The 27981-nt window shown below is 30.3% G+C and overlaps 3 protein-coding genes across 8 annotated transcripts in view; 2 read left to right on the top strand and 1 right to left on the bottom strand.

The window, feature by feature from the left end:
- The window catches only part of LOC111687560 (hemicentin-2), a 419747-nt gene that overhangs the window by 369487 nt on the left and 22279 nt on the right, over nt 1-27981 (top strand). The gene's annotated exons all lie outside the window — the stretch shown is intronic.
- Nucleotides 4316-6852, top strand: LOC124419667. Its single transcript, XM_046949972.1, has 3 exons — nt 4316-4326; nt 5890-5957; nt 6014-6852. The coding sequence occupies exons 1-3, from the start codon at nt 4316-4318 to the stop codon at nt 6577-6579; spliced, it is 645 nt and encodes a 214-aa protein (XP_046805928.1). The 3' UTR covers nt 6580-6852.
- Nucleotides 7329-8243, bottom strand: LOC124419685. Its single transcript, XM_046950021.1, has 4 exons — nt 8077-8243; nt 7919-8017; nt 7694-7862; nt 7329-7633 (listed from the first exon to the last, which is right to left on the bottom strand). The coding sequence occupies exons 1-4, from the start codon at nt 8098-8100 to the stop codon at nt 7329-7331; spliced, it is 597 nt and encodes a 198-aa protein (XP_046805977.1). The 5' UTR covers nt 8101-8243.

Genomic DNA, 27981 nt, shown 5'->3' on the forward strand with positions numbered 1-27981 from the left:
TTCTTTACAAAAAATTAAAATTTTATAAAAAGTAAAAATTTTAAAAATATACTCATGGTGTAGGGTATTATATGGTCGGCCATGCCCGACTATACTTTCCTACTTGTTGTAAATGCGCTTAGCTATAGACAGTGTGTTTTCTATACACTTATATGCGCTTAACACTAGTAATTCGTTGTTGTACTTAACAGTATACAATAGGGTTGTCAGCCTGGCTGGATTGTCCAGCTTTTTTGATGCTTGTCCAGTTTCATGCTAAAATAACTTCACAATAATTTTTATCTTGTACATCTATTATACAGATATACTAGACTAAGTTATTATTTTTTATTGTTTTGTTTTTAGTATTTAATTTTAATTCTTACATACATATGCATATGCAAATATTATGTGACAGACTGAACCGAAAATATTTAATTTATCGATATATTTTTTGGTTCAGAAGTTAGCAAAAAGTGCTGTGTGTTTCAAACTATATAAAATTCAATATATATTTTAATATATTGGATTCTCACTCACCTTTTGGTGCACTGATCAACTTTTGGTGCACTGATCAACTTTTTGGAGCGAACTAATCTTGCCCGTCCATCCGTTCATATTTTTATAGGAACATTCTTAGTTAAAGCACTTGTGGTACTTATATGAAAAAACGAAGAAGGCTATATTTACCATTCCGATTTTTATGAAATTTTTTATTTAGATTTTATGGATAAATCCTAAAACGAGGTTTTATTTTATCTTGTTAAATTCTGGATGATTCTGCCAATGTGGATGATTGCCTTTACGCAGTATTATAATTGGTCAAATATACCCCATAAAGTCTCTTAACTCATATGTCGAAAGAAATCTTCAAATCTGTGCATAAAATGGGAAAAAAGTCAATATAATTTTTTTTTCAATTGCGCTAAAGCGCGTAAAAATTGAGTAATTATTCAAAATACGAATCCATGAAGTATACCTATATGCCAAAATATCAGCTAAATTAATGTGTTTTTTTTTCTGAAAACTTTGTTAAAATCCCAAAGTACTAATATTCAAAACAAGGACGATATGACATTGATATTTCTTGCATATATGCAAGTTGGAATATCATAGTTGAATAGATCATTAAAAAATGTGTGAAACTACTACACTTGTTAAAAAAGTTCATGCAACGTTTTTTTTTAAATTAGTTTTTTGAGGCTCCATTAATCTTGGGAATCCAAATCTTAAATAACTGAATTAGATATGCCTTTAAGAATTTAGCTGTTTAAAACTATTTTTATAAGAATCGGAATTATGGTCAAAACAAATATTATTAACAAATTATATTTTAAGAATTTTTGAATTAAGGGATATCAAATAGTATATTTGCGTAAAAATCAAAAAGTCCACAGATGAGTGATGACCATTTTTTGGTGTGTCAATGTAAAATTATTTCCACAATACCAAAATTAACATTTTCTCAGTATTTTTCATGTCCAGCTTTTTTTGTTTTGTGCAGCTTTTTAAAACACAATGTCCAGCTTTTTGCGAATCGGAATCTGGCAACCCTAGTACACAAGCAAGAGTAAAACAACAACACTTTCGTATTCATTGCTGGTAAACATTAACGAGAAGTAGATTTTGTTTTTGTTTATCGTAAAAAAATTGTTTTAAAAAGCACTTGGAAAAAAATTGTGTTAGTTTTAAATTTCAAACTTACATTATTCGCATAAAAATTATTGTACAATAACTCACAATATACTCTCATATAATTGATAACATTTTAAATACTTTTTTCTATTCATTAAAAAATATATTTGCAAAACAAAAGGGAAAATTATTTTATTTTAACAAAAAATGCAAATCATAATTTTTTGCTGTGTATTTTGGATTCCAAACATACAAAAAATACACAGCTAAATAAAACCAAATACATCTACACACACACGTGTAAATCTTTTTGTATATACAGTGTTGTTGTTGACATTTTTTGATGAAATTTTCAGAGGTTGTCTCGGATTTTTGCTCATATCTCCGTTATTTACCGACCGATTTTGCTGATTTTAAATAGCGATCTTCTCGAAAGCATGTCTAATAGAATTGTTGAAGATTCGAATCTCGCCGATATCTGGGGTCCTCTAAAAACTGAAACAGACGGACATGGCTTAATCGACTCCGCTATCTATAAGGATCCAGAATATATATACTTTATAGGGTCGGAAAATTATATTATAGAAATTACAAACGGAATGGCAAACTTATATACACCCTTCTCACGAAGGTGAATGGTATAAAAATATAGTTTGTGAATAAGGGGTAAATGTTCAGATGAATGTCAAAATTATTCAAGCAAAAATTAAAGATTTTAGCTCTAACAGATTCTGAGACATACGAGCTTTTCTATTTTATTTATATATGTGCTCCAAGCACTCATAGGTAGTCCGCCAATTTATTACCCAAAATGTTTACAAGGATGTTAATGTTATTAAAAGAATTTTCGCATTTAATTTATATGGGAGGTACCACGCCCCCTAATGCCCTCCCACATTTTATTCTTAATAATCATATTGACACTAAAGTGGCCCGACAAATTTTGAGGACTCTAACTGTTATATTATCTCAAGATAAACGAATTTTTGTATTTAATTAATATGGGACGTGCCGTTCTCCTCATGGGTAGTCCGCCATTTTATTGCAAACTTTATTGTAAACCTTGTGCGCCATTATTTCGCCTAGCCCCCATACAACCGTACCCCCGAATAGGATTTTTGTGCTCATAATTTAGTTAAATGTTATATTATGTCAACAAAAGTCGGCAAAACTTAGTTTTATAAAACTTTTAATGACACCACAGATTTTTGTAATGATTTGACCCTATCCCCATACAAACTCCCTTCAGAAAATGACTTGAAGGTGAAAATTCACCTACAAACACTAATAACACTTTTAAATTCTAAATGAAAAACTTTGAAGTATACGTGAATTCCTCTACCAATATTTATAAGGATACGCCGATATTTTCCCAAAAACAAAAAAATTGTATATCCCAATTATTTTTTAAGAAAAAAAGTATATATTAGGGTATGTAAAAATATCGCTCGCGATTGCTATTTTATTTATATCGCTCGTTTTAAAATTCAAAATCGCGAGTTTTATTTTTGAACACGCGAGCACAATTTTAATTAGAGTTTTATGTGTTTTGTATTCGCTTCGTAAGCGATATTTACATGTTTTTGTTTTTTCAACTCGCTTACGAGCAAGTGGAAAACGAATTGAATTCGAGTTAAATTCGAGCCGAAAAATCAGCAAAATGTGTGTGCAAGAAACAGGTTCTGTTGTGGTAAAAAAGAACCAATAATATGGGAAATAATTATGAATGTGTGATTGTGTAGCCGTAGGTTTTATGACAAAGCAAAAGAGGGAAAGTATAAGAAATATATCGTCTACCTTTTTATTTAAATGTGTATGTTTTTTATCTGTAGTTATGTATGTACATATGTATATTGATGGACATGCAAGTGATCTTTAACATTTTTATACCCTACACCACTATAGTGGGGAGGGTATTATACGTTTGTGCTGATGTTTGTAACATACAAAAATATTGGTCGAATACCCACCTTAAAGTATACTGATCGATTCAGAATCATTTTTTGAGTCGATTAAGACATGTCCGTCCGTCCGTCCGTCCGTCTGTCCGGCTGGCTGGCTGTCCATGTAAACCTTATGCGCAAGGTACAGGCCGCAATTTTCAAGATAATTTGATGAAATTTGGACCTCCCGATTTGAACTTTTTATGTCATAATTACGTCAAATATTCTGCTATCTCTCTAAAAATTGGCACAAATAAGTTTTATATAAGTATAAATGACACTGCAGATTTTCGTAAGGATCGGCCTATATTTGACCCTAGCCCCCATACAAACCCCCCTTCAAAAAAATGACTTAAACGTCTAAAATTGACTTGTAACCATTTGTATCGCAATAAAACTCAACAAAACTAACTGTTATTTAGAAATATATCCTTTTCCCAAATTTACCGAGGATCGGCCCATATTTGACCTCATTTAGAAATTTTAGTTTTTTTATTAATAAATGGCTTAAATATTTTGGAATTATGGTAATATTCAACATAAAAGTTTCTTTACAAAAAATAAAAATTTTATAAAAAGTAATAATTTTAAAAATATACTCATGGTGGTCGGCCATGCCCGACTATATTTTCCTACTTGTTTTATTTATTATTTTTCTCTAAATGCGAAAGAACATTTTCTTTCTTACAAATATATTGAAAACAACAAAAAAATTTAAAATTTTGTTTTTTGTTTTCAATATATTTATAAGAAAGAAAATGTTGTTTCGGTATTGTGAAATAGGCAGTTAGATTATTGATTGTGAATCAAATGGTTTGGAAAATTTTATTATGAAGATAATAAAACACGTGTTGAATGATGGATGTATGTATGTATGAATGTATGTATGTATGTATGTATGTATGTATGTATGTATGTATGTATGTATGTATGTATGTATGTATGTATGTATGTATGTATGTATGTACGAAGTGTCTACTACTTTGCAGCAAATAATGTACGTACATATGTATTCGCGTACATAATTTTAATGGGAAACTTATTTGGTTATGTCATATTTATATATAAATTGATTATTCCTTGAAAATTTTAATTTATTCCATTTACAAAATTATAAAACTCGCGATTAACTCGTTTTGACTCGAATCGCGAGCGAGTTCTATTTTACGCTCTTTAAATTTTCAACTCTTATCGCGAGTTTAAAAATTAAACTCGCAAGTCGAATAGATTTAATCGCCGAAAAATGAATTATTTAAATCGCTCGAATTAAACTCGCTCGCGAGCGAATTGAAGTCGATCGCTATCTGTACCCTGGTATATATTAAACAATTATGATTTTATAGTCGGACATTGCCGACCATATGATACCCTACACCAGTCAGTTTGTTTAAATTTTGATCTTTTTTTAAATAAAGCATTTAATTTGTTTTATTGTGGAATATTTTTACTTTTTGTTGACAAAAAACAAGATTTTCTACAAGAGGGCTCATAGGGAAAAGGGGTAAATATGGGCTTATCCTTATTAATTTTGGTAGATGAATTTACGTCTACTACAAAGTGATTTATGTAGAATTTAATCGTTTTATAAGTAATTATAAGTTAATTTTAACCTTCAAGTCATTTTCTGAAGGGGAGCTTGTATGGGCTAGGGTCAAATGAGGCCCGATCACAATAAAAATTAGTATTGTCATTTATTGTTCAATAAATTTAATTTTTGCTGAGTTTTGTTGACATTATAAAACATTTAACGTACTTAAGAACTTAAAGGCCCAATTCGGGGTGTACGGTAGTATGGGGGCTAGGAGAAATAATGGACCGATTTCAACCATTTTCAATAGCGATCGTCCTTGAACCAAAGAAAAAGTATGTGACAAATTTCATCAAATTATTTTGAAAATTGCGACCTTTAGCGTGCGCACAAGGTTTACATGGACACACAGACAGACGGACGGACATAGCTAAATCGACTCAGAAAGTGATTCTGAGGCGATTTTTGGGTGTTACAAACTTCAGCACAAACGCATGATACCCTTCCCCACTATAGTGGTGTAGGGTATAATTAAGTAAGTGTAAGAAATAAATAGATCATTAATGTATTACTTTATAATTTAAATGAAATATTTTGTCATCAAGAAAAATTATAATTGTCCAATTCACAACCGTTCTGTATTTTGTAAAATTTATTGAAATACGCTATACACATATTCGGTTGTGAACAACCAGTTGTATTTTTCACTGTCACATTGTATTTCTCATTGTCAAACGTCAAAAAATTAAAAACAAGAAGACCAAAATATTTTGTATGTTTTTAATTTTTAAATAAAATGAAAAGTGAGAAAAATAAAATAATTTCAGCTATATGCAAAAACTATCATTTCCAAATGTTAATGGTTAACTCAAGTAAGCTATATTCCTGTTCTTTATCTTCAGTTTTAAACTTAATATAGAATTTCCAGGTGACGAAGAAGAAGAGGATGAAATTCAAGAAGATTTCACAATGAACATGATTCATCTTCTAACGCATCGTAGAAGCGTCCATTTAGGATTACCTAAATCGTCAGACTGGAGACATAACGTTTTAAATAAATTCGATGACAATAGGTTTAATCAAATGGTACGATTAAATCCAGAAGAATTTGCCCACGTCCTTGACCTTATCCAAAATGATGAAGTTTTTCAAACAATTTGCCACAAATCCCAACTTCCAGTTGAGCTACAATTAAAAATTGTTCTGTATCGACTAGGCTCCTCTGGCGATGGAGCTTCCGTACGCAAGGTAGCTTCACTTTTTGGAATTGGTGATGGCGGAACAATTCAAAATGTTACAAGACGCGTATTCAAAGCCATTTTAAAACTCAAAAACAATGTTTTATATTGGCCAGGTGAATTAGAAAGATCTCAATTGGTTTCAGCAACGAAAAGCGAATTGCCAGGATGTGTTGGCTATATCGATGGCGGTGAAATTAAATTGGCTGAAGCACCTACAAACAATCATGAGCTATATTTTTCTCGTAAACGCTAATATTGGAAATTTAGATTGCTGAATGAAAAAAATAAGAAGGAATGCAATAATTGGATTATGGTTTGTTGTATTCTGCATAATATACTTCTACGGTTTAACTCAAAAGATGTAAATTCACAAAGAACGGGTGTAACTTTACCACAAACTTGACCAATAATAAATAATCGAAATGACTTGCTTAGTTTTATAGAAAACCACCCAAATATATAAAAATGTTGAACCATGTTTATATGTAATCGGATTTTTATTAAATAAAATAATTTTTTATTTCAAAAGAAACATATTACATCAGTAATTTCCTGTAGTCTATAGTCTAGTCTATAGACTAGACTATAGACTAGAATATAAACTAGACTATAGACTAGACTATAGACTAGAATATAAACTAGACTATAGACTAGACTATAGACTAGACTATAGGCTAGACTATAGACTAGACTATAGGCTAGACTATAGACTAGTCCATAGACTAGACTATAGACTAGTCCATAGACTAGACTATAGACTAGACTATAGGCTAGACTATAGAATAGACTATAGACTAGACTATAGAATAGACTACAGACTTGACTTTAGTCTAGTATATAGACTGTGCTAAGACTACTATTTATATTTTAGTTTCAACTCCTCCATTGCTAGACGTTCTTTCATTTTTATCTCCATTATCTTTATTCCTTTTTGATTATCAATTTCCTTTTCTTTTAATTCCAATTCCTTTTCTTTTAACAGCAACGTCCTTTCCATTATATTTACTTCTCTTTCCTTAATATTCTTTCATTATCCAGTTTTTGTTTTTTTATTTCCAACATTTCAGTCTGCATCATTAATATTTCCGATACTGCTGTGCGGGAGTAAATTCCTTTGCGACTAGTTGAGGGAGCATTGTTAGTAACCGATGTATCGGATGCAGTTGTTATGTCCTCAGTTTCTGTTGAGTTTAAAAAACTTTCACATTCAGATTCTAAGGAATCTTCAATAATTGCGCACTGTACAATTCTGTTGCCAAACAAATCATCGAGTTCATCAAAGTAGCTGCACATTTTCAACAAAGTGGCTGTAACAAAGAAATATACAGATAAAATTTGATACAAATTTCTTTAATAAAATAAGTCACCTTTAACAGTATCCCCTTGCATACTACCGGCGCCAGTTGACCCTTCCCATGCCTTCGCTTTGTTATAGCTAACACGCATGTTTCTCACCTTTGAGCGCACCTGTGTCCAATGCATCGACAATTGCTTTTCCTCACAAAAGCGTTTGTAGAAGACCTGCGTTGATGGTTTCTGAATTGAAAATTAGTAAAATTAATAAAATATTTATCTTTTTTCAAAAAACATACTTCAAAATCCCTATTTTCCATCAAGAACTCGATTAGAGCTTTTTCTTCTGGAATGGTCCACTTCCTTGTAGGATTTAGTCGAACGCGTTTCGGTTTAGGCTGAAAAGGATTTTAAAAAAATAATTAAATTTTAAAAATAGTTTTTTAATTTATCTTACCGGCGTGTCAATCTTATTTTCCATTTTTGTTTACATTAAAAACAAATTGTTTTCTTCTTTTTAGCCATTAATTGACAATCACGTGAGAATGATAGCCTTCGGGTCTAATACGCAAAAAAATAAACATATGAAAAACAAATGTAAAGATGTATTGGGCTAAATAATGAAAATTACCAACAACACGGATACAACAGTGTAAACTATTACAAAAAACTTGCGTTACGCCAATACAAGAGGGTTGTGAATTGAACAAATAAATCTTTAAGAAAAATGTATAATTTAGTAATTAAATAAATAATTTTTTGTTACTATGTATTTAATTTCGATTGGGATAGCGGAGCACTTCGGGTATTAGCTAGTTTAATATAAACTCCTTTTCAGAAAATGGCTTGAAGGTCAAAATTCGCTTTCATACACTAATAACACGGTTGAATTTTATAAAAATAACTTTGAAATGACGTAAATGCCTCTACCTATTTGAGTTCCTTATAGAAAATCTCTTATTTTTGTCAAACTTATTTTTATTATTTATAAAATAATAAAAATGTTGAACATAAACACTGATGTATGAAATGGTCCGCCATGCCCGAATATACATTCATACATGTATTATGAGGTGCAGAGCCTATATGGCTCTTTATGTGTAAAACTAGCAGTTAAGCCTGTACCTGTCAGGCAATAAAAAATAAATCTGCTTTGCAAGAAAAAAATATTTTAGAATTGATAGGCGAATTTTATAACAAAAAATCGGTACCAAAAAGTCTTCTTTTACTTACACTTCACCTAATTCCGACTCTACATACTTAATTTCGTGTTTCTGGGTTCAATATTATAGAAAATTCAAAAAGCACCTTTGGTGTGTGTCTAATCCGGACTTTGCATACTTAATTTTATGTTTCTATGTTCAGTATTATAGAAAACTCAAAAAGTACCTTTCATGTTTCTAGCCAATAACAACACATTAGTGCTGCTCTTGTTGTGCCTTGTTTTACAAACAAGAGCAGTGTTGCCACCAAAAAATTTAGAAACTACACTTGATTGACTCCTAAATTACACATTTAAAAAAAATTACACATGCCCTTTTTTAATTTTTATTTAAACATGAAAAAACAATGAAACAAAATAAATCATATACATATTTTTCTATACGAATATTTAAATAATTATAATTAATTCATTTATAAACAAAATATAAAATTAGATAATTAAAATATCTCTATATATACATATATAGTTATAACTGGGATCACTATTTCCAATTCTTTTTGATAATTGCTTGACTAGGTTCATAGTTTTCTTTACCGTTTCTTAAAATTCCTTCATTAGTAAAAAAGAGTGCAATTGTTTCAGAAGACATTCTATTTCTTAAATCAGTTTTGCAATTTTTCAAATTACTAAAAATTTTTTCAGCAGAAGCATTTGAAAAAGGTAATGTTAAAATAAACTGAATTACTTTTTGTAGATTGGGAAACAAACATTCTTCTAAAGAATTTTTATACCCACTTCAAAAAAGATGGGGGTATATTGATTTTGTCATTTCGTGTGTAACACATCGAAAAATTGCTCTAAGACCCCATAAAGTATATATATTCTGGGACCTCTTAAGATTCTAAGACGATCTAGCTATGTCCGTCCGTCTATCTGTTGTTGGCCAGATAGCGTCCACCAAATAAGAGATATTGAGATGAAATTTTTCCAAAATATATTTTATTGATCAGAAATGTTTGGTATTAAAAATGGGCAAAATCGGTCAACGATTTCACATAGCCCCCATACAAATGTACCCCCGGAATATTGTATAAAGAAATTCAAATATTCATAAATTCGTTGTTTATGAATCAAATGCCACAAAATTTCGCATAGGTCAGTTTTTTGATGTCTGAAATAAAATTCTGCATTATGGCGGACATAGGACCATAATTGTTCCTACCCCCCATATAAGGTCCCCTTTAGAAAATTACTAAAAAGCTGATTACTGGCTTAAAAATGGAAATATAGCGATGAAATTCGAAATATATAAGTTTCGTGCGAGCCAATATCTCTCCACCAAATTTTATGTGGATCGGTCCTTAATTTATCCTACCCCCCATATAAGGTACCCTTCAAAAAATGACTTAAACGCGGATTACTGGCTTAAAAAACGAGTATAGCGATGAAATTTGACATTAGTGGTAAGTGTCTTAGTAGCAAAAACCTCTCTCCACCAAATTTTATGTGGATCGGTCCTTAATTTATCCTACCCCCCATATAAGGTACCCTTCAAAAATGACTTAAACGCTGATTATTGGCTTAAAAAAACGAGTATAGCGATGTAATTTGACATTAGTGGTAAGTGTCTTAGTAGCAAAAACCTCTCTATGAAATTTTATGAGAATCCAAGAAATAAGTTTTATACAAGGCAATATCTCTCTACCAAATTTTATGTGGATCGGTCCATAGTTGGCCCTACCCCCCATAAAAAGTCTACCCAAAAATTTATTTCATGCACATTACTGGCTTACAAATAGGATTATAGCAATGAAATTTCACAGAAGTAAAATTTATACGAGTCAAAATTTACAAAATTTTATGTAAATCGGTCCATAATTGACCCTACCCCCCATATAAGGACCCTTTAGAAAACGACTTTAACGTTAATTATGTGCGTAAAAATACGAATGTAGCGAAGAAATTTGACATAATTAAGTATCTTAGAAACCAAAACTTTTCGACCAAATTTTATGTGGATCGGTCTATAATTGACCCTACCCCTCGTATAAGGTCCCCTTCAAAAAATTACTTTAATGCTCATTGCTGGTTTAAAAATATGAGTACAGTGATAAAATTTCCCAGAAATAAGTTTTATATGAGGCAATATCTTTCTACCAAGTTTTATGTGGATCGGTCCATAGTTGACCCTACCCACCATTAATGGCTTAAAAATGCGAGTACAGCGATGAAATTCGACACTGATAAGTTCTATAGGAACCTAAATCTCTCTACCAGTTTTTATAAGGTCAGTCCATAATAACAACACCCCATATAAATTCCCCCCACAAAATGACGCGAAAAATACGAATACCGCAATGCAATTCGACATAAAATAATTTAATGGACCCCTTTCAAATGATGTTTTTATTAATATCGATATATAATAATAAAATATTGAAAATATCAAAGTTCATTTATATGGCAGTGATTTGATGGTGGGTATAAAAGATTCGGCATAACCGAATATAACACTCTTAATTGTTTAATTTAAAAACTTCTGGTTCTAGACTTGCACTAAATTCCAATTTTGATCACTAAAATCAAATCTTTATTTTATTTGACGAATTGCCTCCATGTACAATCTCTAAAATATCTGAGTTAATGATTCATATGCAGCAACTCCAATATAAATATCATTTATGTTTGACTTCAAAACATCCATTTTTATATAATTTGAAGAATATATTTGCAATATATTAAAAACTTCACTTTTCATTTTATATAAAATTGACTTTTCTGATTGATGGCTTGATGGCTTCAGATTCCAATCAGATTGGAATCTGAAGCCATTTCTTCCAGTCATCCTTAAAATAAATTATTATTTAACTAGATCTAAAAAACAACGTAACTTTTACACACTTGAAAAAATTACCACTAGAAATTAGTTTGAGTTATATTTGATTATTTAGAAATTTTCTTATTTCTTGTTTTGTTATTTTTATACCCTTCACATTCGTAAGAAAGGTATATATAAGTTTGTCATTCCGTTTGTAATTTCTCTAATATAATTTTCCGACCCTATAAAGTATATATATTCAGGATCCTTATAGATAGCCGAGCCGATTAAGCCATGGCCGTCTGGCTGTCTGTTGAAATCAGTTTTTAGAGGACCCCAGATATAGGCGAGATCCGAATCTTCAATAATTCTATTAGACATGCTTTCGAGAAGATCGCTATTTAAATTCAGCAAAATCGGTCGGTAAATAACAGAGATATAATCCAAAAATCCCAAAAACCCTTCACCATAGTTTATTTTAAACATCTTAGTTTTATAAATTTTAAATTTTTTCCCGACTACATTATTATTACACCAAAAGCTAAACAAAATGGACAACAACAACGCTAAACGAAATAAAAAACAAAATACACAAGGCATCTAAACCATAGGCGGCCAGAAAGAGAATATTTGAAATGCATATGTTATAGTGAAAATAAAAAAGAGTGCAAAAATGGAAATATGTGTGCTTTGCACTGAAAAAAATAGTATGCTTGTTTTATGTGTGGTATTTGTTTAAAAAGCAAATAATATGATTATTTTATTATAAATTTATAACTAAAGGAAAGTATATGTATGTATGTATGTATGTATGTATGTATGTATGTATGTATGTTTGTATGTATGTATGTATGTATGTATGTATGTATGATATCTTCCATTTTTACACCTAATTCGCCGAAAAAAGGAAAAATGGAAGAACACATTTCTTTAAAAAAAACCCATCCTCAATAGGTCGACCTTTTTTCGCCAATGCCAAAGCAACAGCGTAAGTTGCCTTTGCTTGGCTATTTGGTATTTTGTGTCCTTGTAATTATAATTATTCAATATTTCCTTGTTTTTAATTTCCAAATCTTTTTTTAATTTTGAAATTAATTGATTTCTATCAATTCCAACTACTGCGTGATGATTCGTATGGTAACTATCATAATGTCGCTTAAGTGTGTATGCAGTAATCTTTTTTAATTTTTTATATACAAGGCATTCAGCGTCCTTAAATATATTAAAATAAAAACAAAAAATTCTTTTCTCATTCAATATTCCACATATTGGCTTGTTTTATTATATTTAAGTATAGTAATAACAAAAGCATTCATAAAAATGTTTACTTGTAACGGTTTTTGAAAATATTCACCGTGTATCATTTCATAAAGCGTCACAGACCTTTCTTGTTGAATGCTGGCATGCAACTAAATTGAATTGTTTTTGTTTTGTGTTTACTGAGTGCTTTTGCTGAGAAAATTCGTATTGCATGTGTATAAGAGAGAAAACACATTGCCCGCAAGGGCATGTTTGGCCGCCTATGATCTAAACCATAGGCGGCCAGAAAGAGAATATTTGAAATGCATATATTGTAGTGAAAATAAAAAAGAGTGCAAAAATGGAAATATGTGTGCTTTGCACTGAAAAAAATAGTATGCTTGTATTTATGTGTGGTATTTGTTTATAAAGCAAATAATATGATTATTCTTTTCCCATTCAATATTCCACATATTGGCTTGTTTTATTATATTTAAGTATAATAATAACAAAAGCATTCATAAAAATGTTTACTTGTAACGGTTTTTGAAAATATTCACCGTGTATCATTTCATAAAGCGTCACAGACCTTTCCTGTTAAATGCTGGCATGCAACTAAATTGAATTGTTTTTGTTTTGTGTTTACTGAGTGCTTTTGCTGAGAAAATTCGTATTGCTGTGTATAAGTGAGAATAACACATTGCCCGCAAGGGCATGTTTGGCCGCCAGTGTTGCCAACTTAGTGCTTTTAGCACTATTTGCGGTGCTTTTTGGTGTGCCAAACGCGGAAAATTTTGCTCATGGTGCCTTTCTTCAAAAAGGCACTAAAGTGGTGCTTTCTAATTTTATGACAGTGCATTTAGTGCTTTTTATACCCAACATATACCCAAGATGAGTGGGGTATATTGATTTTGTCACTCCGTTTGTAACACATTGGTCGTATATATTTTGGGTCCTTATTAAATTCTAAGGCGATCTAACCATGTCCATCCGTCTGTTCATCTGTCCGTCCGTCTGTCTGTTGAAAGCACGATAGGGTTAGAACGTAAAGAGCAAACAAGTTAAATTTTTCCACAAATTTTTATATGCATCAAAATTTCTCTACCAAATGACATTAATACTCATTACCGACTTAAAAATATTCGACATAAATATGTTTTATATAAGCCAAAAATTTTACGGCAATCGGTCCATAATTGACCCTACCCCCACATATGGTCACCTTCAAAAATTGATTTTAACGTTCATTACTGACTTAAAAATACGTGTTTAGCGGAGAAATTCGAAATAAACTACTTTTATACAAATGTAATCTTCCTACCGAATTTAATTCGGATTTATCGGTAACGTACCCTACCCCCTATTAAGGTCCCCTTAAAAATATGAGTACAGCGATGAAAATTGACAAAAAATAAGTTTTATATAATTTTTTTACACAATTGAATCTATCCCTCATATATAAAGCCTCCATGATTACTTCATCGTTGTACTCGCAATAAAAAGATTTTTATTATAATTCTTTATGCCGAATTTTATGACGATTGGTCTATAACTGACCAACAAAACAAAATCTATGTACAAAATGTACAAAAGCAAATATTCTTCAAAAACAAAATATTCAAAATACTTTAAAATAAGTTATGTTATTCACTATCAGTGAAATTAACAATTTTTCCAGAACTCAAAAAACTTAAAAATAATATATATAAATTTTGCAAAAAAATAAATATATATTTCATAAGTTTTGTAAAATTTTACAATTTGGGTGTGGGTACATCGGTTGGCCAGTTGGTAGTGTGCCTGTCAGTTTGAATGTTTAATGACATTTTACAATTTTTAAAATTCTCATCTTATTTATCTAATATTCGTCAAACATTAGTTTTAGTTCTTACGTTACTAAAAATCTAACTCACACCGGTGAAAGACTTTAGTATGACGCATGTTTTGTTTTGCAGCCCAATGTTCTAAAAACGAATTTTGGAGTCTTGTAGGAAATGAGCGAAATAATGTGCAATTTTTATTAAAATAAACAATATTTGACTGAAAAAACGTTAGTGCTTTTTTACCCATTTTCAGTTAGAAAATTACGCTTTTTTACCCCTTTTTAATTTTTTTGCGCGCGTTTTGCTTGACCAATGTTGGCAACACTGTTGGCCGCCTATGCTTTAGAAGAACCAGAAAGTACCAAAAATATCTCTTTTATCGCATCTCACTTAATCCGGCCCATACATAGTTAATTTTATTTTTCTAGGTTCAATATTAAAGAAATTTCAAAACGTACCTTTAGAAGAACGAAAAGTACCAAAATGTTCTCTATTTGAGGTTCTCACTTAACATGCTTAATTTCATGTTTCTATGTTTAATGTTATAAAAATTTAAAAGAGTACGTTCCCACTTAATCCGGGCTCTATATACTTAATTTCACGTTTCTAGGTTCAATATTATAAAAATTTCAAAAACTACCTTTTTATGAACGAAAAGTATCAAAAACACCGCTTTTATGGGATTTCACTTAATCCGATCAAAAATGTCCCTTTTTATGGGTCGTTACTTAATCTGGGCCGTACATGCTTTTTTTCATGTTTCTAAGTTCAATATTATAGAAATTTCAAAAAGTACAAAAAAAAATAAAAATAAAATGTGATTTGGTTTTCATAATAAATCATTTAAGTTTAATTGTACCTTGCCTCAGATATACTAAAGCCATTTACTGTTTAATAAAACTGTGGATATTTAAGTCAAATTTTGATGGGGGCTTTTTAGAGGGGCTAGGGTCAAATGAGGCCCTATAATTATAAAGTTCATCGCGATCATCAATACTAGTATAGAACTTAATTTTGCAGAGATACGAGTATATTAAACATAATTATGAACTTAAAAGCCCTATTTAGCGGGTTCAGATCTATGGGGCCTAGGTGAAATAATGGACCGATGTTAACTATTTTAATAGGCTTCGTCTACAGTGCCATAAAAGATAATGTGCCTAATTTCAATGAATGATCTCCAAAATTGCGACCTGTAGTTTGATTACAATGTTTACAAGCCCTATTCGATACAAATTAAATTTGGTACAAGTATTGCTCGTATGTACAGAAATGTTAATGTAAAATTTTTTTCCGATCGGTCCATTATTTTATGAAAAATGTGTTAGATATTCACATCAACAATTTATATACGAAATGAAATCTTTGTACAAAATTTTATGAGTATCGGTTTATAATTGACTCATACGCTTACGGTTTAAAAATTTACCAAAAATATTTGATTTTAAAAAATTAGTATTTTGTTATTTCTAAAGAGCTCAGTGCATAATTGACTTAAGCCATATTCCAAATATCACCCTGATGTTTATAGGGAAGAATTCCTATATTCCTTACTACTCTATAATATGACCCTCACCGGCTTCGCTTATTAAAGATTTCCTAAATAGTCGGCCTAAGGCTGATCACTCTTGATACAGGGAGAATGTATTCTTAGCATATATTTTTTTATTTATTATTTTATTTTTATTTTAAAAGTAATGTAATGAAATAACTTCCCACAAATATTTTTAGGGATTTATTTCATTTTTGAATTTTGAGGAATTATTTCATAATGAAATAACTTCCCGTTTTAAATGTGAAATAATGCCCCAAAAAAACGAATTAAATCCCCAAATTTCGCTGTTTTTGCTTTCTGAACAAATTTTTAGGGAGTTATTTCATTTTTGTTTTGGGAAGTTATGTTATGACGCCGAATATAACTACGATGACCATATTTATGCAGCAAATTACAGAACAGGAGAAAATAAAGTACACTAACCATTATTTTCTAAATCAGGTTATTTTTAACCCTCAATTGATTGTTCACAGAAAAAAGTTTCAGCATAAATATTAAGAACTGCTTTTACCGACAGAAGTTAATAATCTATATATATAAAATTCTAACGTTACTGATTCATCATCCCACAGCCTAAACGGTTGAAGCTAAAGAGCTAAAATTTGGACAGAAGATTGGTCTCACACTGAATAGATCCACTAAGGTGGGATTTTTGGAAATTCGAATGTTTAGGGGGTAAAAATGGGTAAATTCGGTAACTTCATATCTCTCGTCGTTCACTTAAAAATAAGAGGACATGTGTCTGGTATTTTTTTTCAAATTCGGGCCCTTTAGAGAAAAAACGGGTAAAAACTGCATTTGTTACTTTTTTGCACCCCATGTATCTTTTAAACCAAAGAACAAACAAAAAATATTTTTGGCTTATTCATAACTTAACGAAAAAATAAAAATAAGTATTTAGTACTTTTTGGATATTCGAACGCTTAAGGGGAGAAAAATGTACTTACTTTTAGTCCTTTATGCATAAAAGGGGGCTTTTTTGTACTTTTTGAAATTTCTATAATATTGAACCTAGAAACATGAAATTAAGCATGTATGGCCCGGATTAAGAGAGATCCGATAAAAGGGGTATTTTTAGGATACTTTTAGGTTCTTCAAAAGGTACTTTTGGAAATTTCTGTAATATTGAATCTAGAACCATGATATTAAGCATGTATGGACCGGATTAAGTGAGATCCGATAAAAGGGGTATTTTTGGTACTTTTTTGTTCTTCAAAAGGTACTTTTTTAAATTTCTATAATACTGAACCTAAAAACATAAAATTAATCATGTATGGCATGTAAGAACCCATAATAGGGGACTTGGTACTTGGAACTTTTCGTCCATAAAAAGGTACTCTTTGAATTTTCTAAAATATCGGTAGTACAACATTAAGAAATAGAGAGGTTACCACAATTTTCTTTTTCGGCTCGCTTACAAGGTAGCGGGTTATAAGCTAGTATTTAATAATATTTAACAATAAGAATAAGTAACAATCTAGAAGCTTTTACATATTTGTGTTCCTAAATAAGTGTAATAACTTCTTCCGCAAACAGTCATACAATGGAACAATGGTATTTTGAACTCGTGGAACTGTTTTAAAAATATTAATTTCTATATAAAGAAAAGAATTTTTACGTAAAAACAAATTTACATAGAGTGGAATTGAAAGGAGTGAAAATTATAATTTTGTTTATAAGGGGAAGAACATTTTTGTAAAAAAACAGTCAAAACTTTAAGTTTTCTTTTATTCGATTAACCAAATAATTTTAAATTATCCGATTAATATACAACATCAAATAATTATTTGTTGAATAAACCGAATAAGACAAAAAACCCAAATAATTGAAAACCCTAACAGCCAGCCGTCCAGACGGACATAGCTAAATCTACTCAGAAAACGATTCTAAGCCGACTTTAAGGTGGGTATAGGGCGAATATTTTTTATGTTATAAACATCAGCCGTATATCAGACATATATTTTTTTATTTCGTGTGATAAAAGTAATGAAATAACTCCCCAAAAATATTTTTAGGGAATTATTTCATTTTTTAACTTTGAGGAATTATTTCATAATGAAATAACTCCCCATTTTAAATGTGAAACAATGCCCAAAAAAACGATTTAAATCCCCAAATTTCGTTGTTTTTTACTTCTTAAACAATTTTCAGGGAGTTATTTCTTTTTGTTTTGGGGAGTTATTTCATGACGCCGTGAATTAATAACACAGAAAGCATGTTAAACACACAATTTTCGTTGTTGTTGGTTACTAAACTAATTTTTAGGGATATTTTTAATGTTTATTTCGAGGACGTTTTTCATGATTTCGTGTCAATCAATACACAGTGGGGCAGAATCGAAATTTTTTGGAAATAAATCTGGCATTTCTAAACGGCTGATCCGATCGGGATAACATTTTGCGTAAGCGTTGCCAAGGAGTATTCGAGTTTAAGTTTTGAAGATGAACCCCGCAGATTCCCCAGGGACGGCGCTGTGGCGGCTCAAAGTAGGGTACCTACGACATGTAAAATTTTTAAATTCGTGCCATTTTTTTTTTTTTTTTCATCCAAATACAAAGACTTTTATATTTTCTGAAAGCGCTCGACAAGATCTTGAAACATGCTTGGACATACTACTTATCTCTTATAATATCCGAGTTATAGGCATTTAAAAATTTAGTGATACAAAATTTACCATACCTTGGTCCGCCTTTTCTTGAATACCGGGCGCAATTTTGGACCAAATGACTCAATTTTTCTTAGTTAGTTAGACAAAAAAAATTTCCAATAATATACAAAAAATTTCAGATCAATATCATTTACAGATCCAAAAATATACGTTTTTCAATTTAGAAATTCAAAAAATTTTAGATTTTTGCCGTTCTTTTGCCAAAAATGTGTCTTAACTCTTTTATTAATAAAATAAAATTTTCTTTGAGAACATATAACAATTTTATAGTTTTCTAAAAGGTATCTTTACGCAAAACGCTTTAGCGTAAAAAACTTGTCCTATTTTTTTAAAATATTGCTACTGCATCCTTCCGATTATGACCTAAGGAGTGAGTTCGAAAAATTCTTAACACACGTTTTTCATTACATTTTTCAACCAAAGTATTATTTGATTTTTTTTTGATCAAATTACCTTTGAAAAACATGTCAGTTATTATGTGTAATGTCAATTATATTATTTTTTTGTTAATCTGATTAAAATGAGTGACCAGAAAAAAGTGCATACTGAAATTATTAAATATTTTCAACTAAACCCAACTTGGTCTTACAAAAAGTTGGCCAAGCATATAAAGGTCTGAGTCAAACTGTTTCCAATGTTATTAAACAGTACCGGGAGAACTTGTCAATTGATAGAAAACCTGGTTCAGGTAGAAGGCTCTATAAATATCGAAATTTACATCAAGGAATGTTTACAAAAAAGGCTGCTTCCATTCATAAGACTTCATCATGTCACTATGGTAAACAAGCCCTTGAGTGGTACAAGAACAATAATGTGGTATTTGTACCAAGAGAGGCAAATCCTCCAAACTGCCCGGAGCTAAGGCCAGTGGAGAGATATTGGGCTCTTGTTACAAGAGAATTGAAGAGTACAAAAAATGTGTCCAAAAGTGTGGTAGATTTTAAACGGAGATGGACTACATGTTCGAGCAAAGTGACAGAAAGCACTATAAAAACGTTAATGGAAGGGTTTCCGAAAAGGGTTTAAAATTTCATCACTAGTGATTAAAACTATAAAAATATTTTTTTTGTAAATTGTAATAATAATTTGAATCAAATAAAAAAAAATAAAGCTGGAAGTTTAGTGGTTTCTTTTTTATAAACATATATGTATGTTAAGAATTTTTCGATCTCACTCCTTATTTTTTATCAAAACTTGAACTTTGCGCGACATGTTCTAAAATCCCAAAGCTGGGATCAGAAAACTGAAAGCAGTTTTGGAAACCTCAATATGATTTCTATTTACTCCAAAAGTATTTTCCCAGCCCTGAAAGAAATGTGGACCCTATGGGCAAAAAAGTAAAAATCACAATTTTGGGATTTTCATTCCTATTTTTGGGAATTGCGGGATGCCCTTTGACCTTTTCATTTTTTTTTTTCATTTTCTTATTTGAAATGACAAATTTAACAAGCCTTGAAAATTTCATTGAGTTTTGTTCATAAATAAAGATTTTGTCATATATTACATATTTGTTGTAGTACCGAAAAATTCGTAATATTGAACATTTTGTATGTTTAAATTCAAATAATACACATAAAATATAAGATTTTATTTATTTTTGTTTTATTTTTCATGAAAAATTACATAACGAAACAAAATATAATAAATATGTATTATTTCAAATTTCTTGTAAATAAACAGGCATAAAAGGAATATATTTACGTATACGAATTGTTAATGAAAGTATCGTGAGTCCAATGGTTGAAATGAGATACAGAAGGTTTTAAATTTTAATGTTTTTAAAAATATGTGTGCCAAAGACAATTTGCATGTACATATCTGTTCCATAAAGTATAAAACATGTTCAGATTACATAAAACTTTAATTAGAAACTTGAATGGAATATACTTTCAAAAACAATTCTCTAATTTAAAATTTTCTCTTAAAAAATTAGAATAGTTAAAGGATCACATATAGTAATGCTTAATCCCATTGGAATGTGGAGTCATACTACTTTCAAAATTGACATATATAAATAACATTTTACTTATTAGAAAATCCATAATTAAACATTGTTGTTTATTACTTTGCAAAATGATTCCTACGACCTTTTCAATAACAGCGCTTTTGAAGCTTCAATATTGTTCTCATTGGCGATATCATTAAATTTAATTTCTTCTCTTTGGTCATCGAAATTACAAGAAAATAAATTAATTACACTAAATAATTGTTGATTTGTAAATATACATGCAGTAAATTGTGTGTATAGGACTTTTAAAAACACAAAATATTTGTAATAAATACAAAAAAAACTTCAAAATTACTGAGCTAAAGGTGAATGATAATGAAATCATAAAATAAGAACAAAATAAAAACTTCATTCATACGCAAATAAAACCAAAATTCCCATAAAAATGCGTTATTCGTACTATCGAACAGAAAAATTGTGACTTTATTCGTACTATAGAGTAGACAATGCAACAATTTTGCCATTCGTATTATTGGACATTCATAAATATGTTCATTTAAACCTGTGTCCTTTAATTTCATCTTTTTCACATTTTAGTATTAAATATGACAGAACATATTTAAATCTTATATTTACCTATTTTCTACTTGTTTGTTTATCCTTATAATTGAAAGATCCTATTATGTTTAAATTTTCAGAAATTTATAACTATTTTTTACCTAAATTTTTTCGACAGATCATTTCGTTCTGTTTCGTTTATAAATAAAATATAATGTAATGATAATTTCGTTTCATTCACTAATAAGAAATATAATTGGCTGAATTACAGGTTATAGTAATATAGTCCTAAATGTATAGGTAGACAATTCGTAATTGTTTACTTTGGAATACCTGTATCGGAAATGAGAAGTATTGGTATATAAGTAAACTTCTCAATGAAGATTACATTAAAGTACGAAGAGTTGTGTTCCGTTTTATGGAGTGTATCTTGAAAAGGGCCAGAAAGAATTGAAGACATTTCAAATTATATAAAAATTACATATAGTAGAAAAGTAGACAAAACAGGCATATCAAAAATTGAAAACTTTTTGATGTAAAAAGTAAGTCTGTGGATGGAAATCAAAAGAAATTTCGATGAAAATTTTGTAGTTGGATGGAAACTACTACGGAGATCTCAACCTACAACACATCAACAGTAGCGCCTTGCAAGTCATACGAAGACTTATGTTCAAGGTTTTTTTACCACACAAAAAATTTTTGCAATATCAAATGAGGAAATTGCTGATACATTTAACGAAATGCTGAAAAAGGAAAACCAACCTATGGATGCCGTACATATTGCAACTATTCTTCCTAATGTATCACCCGACTTAAGCGAATTGTGGAAAGTATACCAACTCCAACATCTCAATCAAATTTTACTGAAGAGGAAGCAATAGCGCTTATGTTGTAAGTGGGTCTCAGTGGAAATAACTGCCAAATATTAAGGAAAGCTCTGCATGAAAAGGACACAATATATTACCATCAAACAAGGAGATCCAGGAAATCACAGAATGAAGATATTTTTAATAGTTTACTTCTATCTTCTGATCCTGTTCATTCAACTATGCGAAAAAGATGGATTTGTTATGAAACTCTATCATCTCAAAACAAGGATATGTATACCGATATGACAGATTATTTTATAGAAAACAAGTAGTATTAGGAATTAATTATATAACTATATAGCAATTATACTAACTGATGATATTGTATTAAATTGTGTTTTATATTTCAGTGGACGGGAAAGGTGGTTTGTGTGGGGTGATTTATGACTTGCAAGGCGCTCCTGCTGATGTGTTGTAAGTTGAGATTTCCGTAGTAGTTTCCATCCAACTACAAAATTTTAATCGAAATTTCTTTTGATTTCCATCCACAGACTTACTTTTTACATCAAAAAGTTTTAAAAAGTTTTCAATTTTTGATATGCCTGTTTTGTCTACTTTTCTACTATATGTAGTTTTTATATAATTTGAAATGTCTTCAATTCTTTCTGGCCCTTTTGAAGATACACTCCATAAAACGGAACACAACTCTTCGTACTTTAATGTAATCTTCATTGTAGATTTATTAAATATGGTACTTAAAATCTGAGAAGTTTACTTATATACCAATTCTTGTCATTTCCGATACAGGTATTCCAAAGTAAAAAATTACGAACTGTCTACCTATTAACATTTAGGACTATATTACTATAACCTGTAATTCAGTCATTGATATTTCTTATTAGTGAATGAATCGAAATTATCATTACCTGTATATTTTTACCTATTTCAGCATAATATGACCTTTCAATTATAAGGATAAGCAAACAAATAGAAAATAGGTAAATATAAGATTTAAACATGTTCTGTCATATTTAATACTAAAATATGAAAAATATGAAATTAAAGGATACAGGTTTAAATGAACATATTTTTGAATGTAATTGAGATATTGGCTTGAAATTTTTTGTAAAGGGTCGAGAATTTCCATATCTAACTAAAAAAGATATTAAGGGATAAATATGGACTAAATTGTTGTAGCTATCTGCGACCCTATTAAAATTTTGATATAAATCATAGTTTTAGAAATTTAACAAATATGTAATATATGACAAAATCTTTATTTATGAACAAAACTCAATGAAATCTTCAACGCTTGTTAAATTTGTCATTTCAAATAAGAAAATGCAAAAAAAAATGAAAAGGTCAAAGGGCATCCCGCAATTCCCAAAAATAGGAATGAAAATCCCAAAAATGGGATTTTTTACATTTTTGCCCATAGGGTCCACATTTCTTTCAGGCTGGGAAAATACTTTTGGAGTAAATAGAAAACATATTGAGGTTTCCAAAACTGCTTTCAGTTTTCTGATCCCAGCTTTGGGATTTTAGAACATGTCGCCCAAAGTTGAAGTTTTGATAAAAAATAGGTCATATTCGGAAGGACGCAGTGGCAACATTTTCAAAAAATAGGACAAGTTTTTTACGCCAAAGCGTTCTCGTCGAGCGCTTTCAGAAAATATAAAAATCTTTGTATTTGGGTGAAAAAATGGCACGAGTTTAAAAATTTTACATGTCCCTGGGGCATCTGCGGGGTTCATCTTCTAAACTTAAACTCGAATACTCCTTGGCAACGCTCACGCCAAATTTTATCCCGATCGGATCAGCCGTTTAGAAATTTTTTGTATATTATTGGAAATTTTGTTGTCTAACTAACAAGAAAAAATTGAGTCCATTTGGTCCAAAATTATGCCCGGTATTCAAAAAAAAGTCGGACTAAGGTATGGTAAATTTTGTATCACTAAATTTTTAAATGCCTTTAACTCGGATATTATAAGAGATAAGTAGTATGTCCAAGCATGTTTTTTCAAGATCTCGTCGAGCGCTTTCAGAAAATATAAAAATCTTTGTATTTGGGTGAAAAAATGGCACGAGTTTAAAAATTTTACATGTCCCTGGGGCATCTGCGGGGTTCATCTTCAAAACTTAAACTCGAATACTCCTTGGCTACGCTAACGCCAAATTTTATCCCGATCGGATCAGCCGTTTAGAAATGCCAGATTTATTTTCAAAAAATTTCCATTCTGCCCCACTGTGCAATGTTGAATAAAATCATTACAAAAAATCGGTAGTGTCATTTAAAGTTCTATAAAAACAAGTTTTACCGATTTTTGTTTTCAATGACCTATTCGGGGGACCGTTGTATGAGGGTTAGGAGAAATAGTAGACCGATTTCAACCAACAACAGCGTTCGTCCTTGAACCAAAGGAAGAATTCGACTAATAAAGTGATTCTGAGCCGACACTATGTACTTTTTTATATTATTTGATGTTCAAATGTATTGTGATATTCCCGAGTCTTATTTGATAATCTCATCAACGTATCATTAAAATTTTATTTTTTTAAAGATGTTTTGGCCAATATTTACTTACTAGCTATACCCAGTGTGCTTTGCTACCGTAAAAGCAATATAAAACAAGTATGAGTGTTATATTCGGCTATGCGAATTTTATATACCAACCATCAAACCTCGATTGACTCGAATGGAACTTATGTAGTTAGTTTGAAACGAGGATGTATACACATCAAATCCGTAGAAATACTCCTAGGCCTCTATCGGGCCTGTTGTACACTCCTTATCCAGTGCCACGGGTGGGAATCGAACCCACCACCTCAGGTCTACCGGACTAGAACACTAACAACTAACCTACCGGAGGCCACCGAATGAAACCTATTTATGTCGAATTTCATCTATATACTCGTATTTTTAGGCCAGTTATAAGCGTTAAAGTAATTTTCTGAAGAAAACCTTTTATAGGGGGGTAGGGACAATTATGGGTCGATCCTTATAAAATTTTGTAGACAGAATTTGGTTCGTATTAAATTTATTTCTGTCGAATTTCATCGCTGCACTCGTATTTATAAGCCATTAGTGAGCGTTGCAGTAATTTTCTGAATCATGAACCGATAGATTTTGACTCGTATAAAACTTACTTATGTCGAATTTCATCTATATACAAGTATTTTTAAGCCAGTAATGAGCGTTAAAGTCATTTTCTGAAGGGGATCTTATATGGGGCTAGGGTCAATTATGGACCGATCCTCATAAAATTTGTCATTGTGATTTCGGATCATAAGAAACTTACTTATGTCGAATTTCATCGCTATATTCGTATTTTTAAGTTATGTATTTCGTATTTTTTAAGATATGACTGTTAAAGCAGCTGCTTTTCGAGGGGCCACATGTATGGGGGCTATTCGAAAACGTATTGCCCATTTTCAATACCAAACAAACCTTACCTAAAGAAATATTTATGTGAATTCTAGCTGTTTGCATTCGGACTCTATCGTCCTTTCAATAGACAGACGGACAGACATGGCTAGATCGTCTTAGAATTTAATGAGGTCCCATAATATAAATACTTTTGTGGGTCTATGACCAATATTACAAACGGAATGACAAAATCAATATACCCCCCATCTTTTTTGATGGTGGTATAAAAACACGCTTTACGATTTTAAAAAATTCTAATTTGATGATTTTATGCAAAATTTGATGAATCTAGATCTATATTTTTTCTAAATAAACAATATTTTGTTTTTCAGATATACGATTTTCTTCTTAATTCATGCTCCTCAGAAAAAAGTCCTTTACCTCCAACTTTTTAAAGAGAATATTAAAATAATTTGTCCTCCAATTTATTACCTAAAATGTTTACATGTATGTTACAGTTATTAAGAATCCAACTGTAAAAGTTTAAAAAATAAACGAATTTTTGTATTTAATTTAAATGAAAGGTGTCACGCCTCTACTGCTAGTCCGCCACTTTTTATCCTAAATAATCTAATTGACACTAAAGTGGCTGGGACAAAATATGAGGGCTCTAACTGTTATATTATATCAAATATACGCATTTTATATTTTATATCACCTATTCCAGACATACAGGAATATGCCCGGCATTTTAAATGATTTATAATATTAAATCTATAGATCAATTAACATTGTCTTTGCTTCTTACTCCGGAAATTAATATGTCGAAATTTAAATCTACACTCAAACTATGTAATTCAAAACAACTTTCACAAAATTTACCAAAACCACACATTTTCTCCCTTTTTAAAATTATTTGGGCTTGAGTAGTAAAAAATTACCTTTAAAATTAGCAGCAAAAAAATATTAAATATTAAAAATATTAAATATTAATTCTTAAGAGGATTTCGGATTTTTATTAATTGTCTCCTTTAAAGCATGATTTAAACTCCTCAAAGCATTTGAAAAAGTACTTCAATAAAAATAAAGAAGGGAAAATCCAATATATATTTCCTTAAGGAGCCTTTACACGATCAGACTTTACGTACGTTAAGTCTAATGAAAAAGTAAGATGAAATTCCATTCGTATATCAAAAAAGAAAGTAAATGTCGTATGATTTATACTTTTTGTGTTTACACGATTGTTATATACACAGTGTTTTTTAGCCGCTACTAAATTTACACAGATTGCTCACACGCATAGAAAAAACAATTCGATCTCATTTGATCTGTCATAGAAGAAGGTTGTGTCGTCGCTCGTTTCTTGCTTTTGCAATGAAAATGAACGAAAGTATATTAATAAAGCGATGGATAATAGTAATTATTGTTGTACTTTTTTTATATATACACTAGAGTGCTCCAAAAAAAACTAAGTTTCGAATTTTGCATTTTATTGTCAAAGAATCGTAATGTACACAGAATTAGCGTTACAAAAAGATAAAAAACACAAAAATTGGTTGAAAAATTTAAAAGTTATTAAAAATTCCCTAGGCCATTATCGTGTCTCAGAGCACTTGAATTCGAAATGTGATAGGAAAATAAAAGAAAAGCGCATTTTTATGTAATATTTTGCAAAATTAGCCTTTTTATTATATTGTTGTGTATTTTAAATGGAACCTTTTGTAAATTTATTAGTCCACATATTTCTGAATAAAAAACAAGAGTTTCGTGCAATTTGGATGCCATTAAAACATAAACTTTAAATGTCAAAGGTAAAATTTTGTAATATTTGCAATTTTTGATGGAAACTAGTCGAAATTGTTTCTATTTTTAGGTAGATTATCACAAAACTTAAGAAATGTATTTATTAACAACCGATATATACAATAATAGTGAAAAAAATTAATTAACCCTTAAACGGCCTTGGGATCAAAATGACCCCGATGTTTTAAAAACATGCGAATTTGGACATATTTCAATAAAACCCGATTGCAATCCCATTAATTCAGCAAATTGATAAAAAAACAATTGGGTATTATAAAAAATATAATATATATAAATAAAAATAATGAAATCTAAAAACTATATTTAAATATTATTTGCATTAAATATTTTAAAATAAAAATAAAACTGGAAAATTATATCACAAATATAGATTATGATATCTTAGTTTTTAATACCAAATTTAAATCGATTACAAAAAGTATTGTGGTTCAAATTGACACCATATTCATAAAGGTTTAATGCCAAAAATTTTTTAAGCTGAATTAGTGGGGAACCCATAGAACAATTCTAGTGGGGGGGACGGCCTGTAGGATAAAAATTTTTTTCCTTCACACAAGCTTGGAGCACTTTAATATACACTACATATTT

Source organism: Lucilia cuprina, chromosome X, assembly GCF_022045245.1.
Source record: "Lucilia cuprina isolate Lc7/37 chromosome X, ASM2204524v1, whole genome shotgun sequence".
NCBI classification, from domain to species: domain Eukaryota; kingdom Metazoa; phylum Arthropoda; class Insecta; order Diptera; family Calliphoridae; genus Lucilia; species Lucilia cuprina.

Coding starts and splice junctions, on each gene's coding strand:
- LOC124419667 (XM_046949972.1), top strand. Junction 5,958..6,013: donor AATGTTAATGGTTAACTCAA/GTAAGCTATATT, acceptor TAGAATTTCCAG/GTGACGAAGAAGAAGAGGAT.
- LOC124419685 (XM_046950021.1), bottom strand. CDS start 8,100: ATGGAAAATAAGATTGACACGCCG. Junction 8,018..8,076: donor AAAATAAGATTGACACGCCG/GTAAGATAAATT, acceptor AATCCTTTTCAG/CCTAAACCGAAACGCGTTCG. Junction 7,863..7,918: donor TGGAAAATAGGGATTTTGAA/GTATGTTTTTTG, acceptor TTTTCAATTCAG/AAACCATCAACGCAGGTCTT.